The following is a 2262-nucleotide window of genomic DNA, read 5'->3' as shown; positions in this document are numbered from 1 at the left end:
GTATACCCCTGATTTAGAAATATTTTCATATTAAATCATATTAATATTTTCATATTAATCTCTTTTCATATTAAAATTTCATTCCTTAACAATCAGAAACCACAAATCATATTTAATTTTAAGTTTATAAATATCTTATTTTTGCTTTTAATGACTATGTTTTGTTACTTACTTGTTCTAAAGTATCATCTAATCCCATTTTCTTATTTAGAGCTTTATTACTTTCTTCTTCAGTTTGGTTTAAGAGTTCCTTGAGTGGTACCTATAAAATACATAGGAATGTGGGTTATATATGACATACGTTAATTATAAAATTTCTCTCATGAGGCATCTACACATTGTGATAGAAGAAAATACTTTTGGAGAAAAACAGTGAATCCATGAATTTTTAAATAAACACATCAATAATAATATAAAACTAATTTTAATGTAATTTCTATAACTATAGAATATAACTTACTTTTGGTTTTGAATACATGTGAAATTCTCGATTTGCTTACCTATTCTTGAAATTTGCTGTTATTATTTACCATTTTATAAGTACACTTAATTTAATGGAATCTTGGAAACAATTTATAAGTAGGATTTGTTTTTATGCTATATTCTCTAGATGAATCATTTCTCTTAATCCTTTCAATGGATTAGTCTTCAAATTATCTGCTTGTCTTTTGTTTTCTTTTTTGCTATTTATTCTAACTCTATTATAATAACAAAAGACTTGAACATGCCAAATGTCCATCAACAAGAACTGGTTGAATAAGCCATACAATGGAGGACTTTGAGGTTGCAATTGAAATGAAGAAGAGCTCAATTTACTACTGCGGAGAGTAGACAGGAATAGACAGATGGAGGAGATATACAGGGCAAGGTAATTGGGAAGGGGTGCGAAGCTTTCATGCTCTCTTCGCTTTGCAACTCTCCCTGCATCTCCACATGTTCACCTACTTGGAAGTTTTTACCTGCTTGAAATTCTTATGTTTATAGTCTATTCTATTAATTTTATTTTAACACAGTTCTTCATTGTTTCCATTATTATTATTATTTTTTATAGAGGTAAAGCTTATGCATTAAAATAAAGAAATAATGAAGTTAAAATAAATGTAACATAAAATTAAAGTATACAATCCAGTGGTGTTTAGTAATTCACAATGTTGTATAACCATCACATTTCATCACTCCAAAAGAAAACCTGTACATTACCATGTTTTCAGTAGGTCTTTTAAAGTTATTGGTTTTAATTCTGGCTGCTTTATTTCTAAAGATGCAATGGCCTCTTTAATCTAAGAACTTTTCTTCAAATACTACATATAGCAGTTGGAGTGGCACCTTCTTGATGCTATTTCTATTTTTATTGTTCTATTATTATGTAAAACTATTTCCAGAGATCAATAAAATTTTTTCGTTCTTGTCTGAGCATATGTATTCTTTTTGCAATGGGTAATCTTTCCTACAGTTATTTAAGTAATTACTTTCTTGCACTAGTCATGTCAAACTACTCAAAATAGCAGTAAGTAAACTCTGCCTGTCTACCTACCTTTCCTAGCTATTGTTTGAGAAACAATTCAGTTAAAGACTAAATGTTTACTTGATGCATGTTTTTTCTATTGAAAATGAGTCTAGCTTGTTTTAATCAAAGTCTATCTACCAATAAACTGTAATATCTAGGAATGTAGGGACTGTATCTTTCTGGGTATTTTATTTCTAGCACCTAGCTGATATGGAATATGTTATATACTAAATAATTTATTGAAGGAAAAATAATTCTCTAGGGAGAAATACATAGGTTTTGAATTTAAATAACACTTTCATATTCAAAAATTAAGTATTTTAGAAACGAACATTTTTGGAGGCCATTAAAATACTAAAATTTGTGAATAACCGAGAAGTTGCAGTAGAGCAGTTAAAAAATTTTCTTCCCCAAATTCTTGGACATACTTAAAAATCAGGTGCAGATTTTTCATCATTGATTTTTGGAGTCATGTAACACTCTATTATATTTCATGTTTTCATGTGTGTCCTTTTGCCTGAAAACTCTTTTCCATAGACCATCCCCATAAGTTTTTTAAGATTTTGTTCCAGGTTTGCCATTTCCATGGAGAGTTTTCTTTTCATTCTGGGATGAATTGATCTTGTTACCATACTTTATAAAGACTTCTAATAAAGTACAAATATTTATTTATATCTTTTTCCCTTGAGTGGATTAGTAGCAACTTGAGAGCAAGGGTCAGGTCATTTTTACCTTTATAATCTTGGTGTCTATTT

General features: G+C 29.0%; 1 protein-coding gene across 1 annotated transcript in view; it reads right to left on the bottom strand.

The window, feature by feature from the left end:
* Positions 1-2262, bottom strand: part of NDC80 (NDC80, kinetochore complex component) — a 51406-nt gene that overhangs the window by 26066 nt on the left and 23078 nt on the right. The window contains exon 13 of the mRNA XM_023530844.1: positions 173-262. Coding sequence (XP_023386612.1) covers positions 173-262 — 90 coding nt within the window. The remainder of the gene's footprint in view (positions 1-172; positions 263-2262) is intronic.

The sequence above is a fragment of the Pteropus vampyrus genome, unplaced genomic scaffold (genome assembly GCF_000151845.1).
Source record: "Pteropus vampyrus isolate Shadow unplaced genomic scaffold, Pvam_2.0 Scaffold55, whole genome shotgun sequence".
Classification (NCBI taxonomy): Eukaryota; Metazoa; Chordata; class Mammalia; order Chiroptera; family Pteropodidae; genus Pteropus; species Pteropus vampyrus.
The sequence above is the reverse complement of the archived record's forward strand: the minus strand, read 5'-3'. Positions and strand labels throughout refer to the sequence as shown.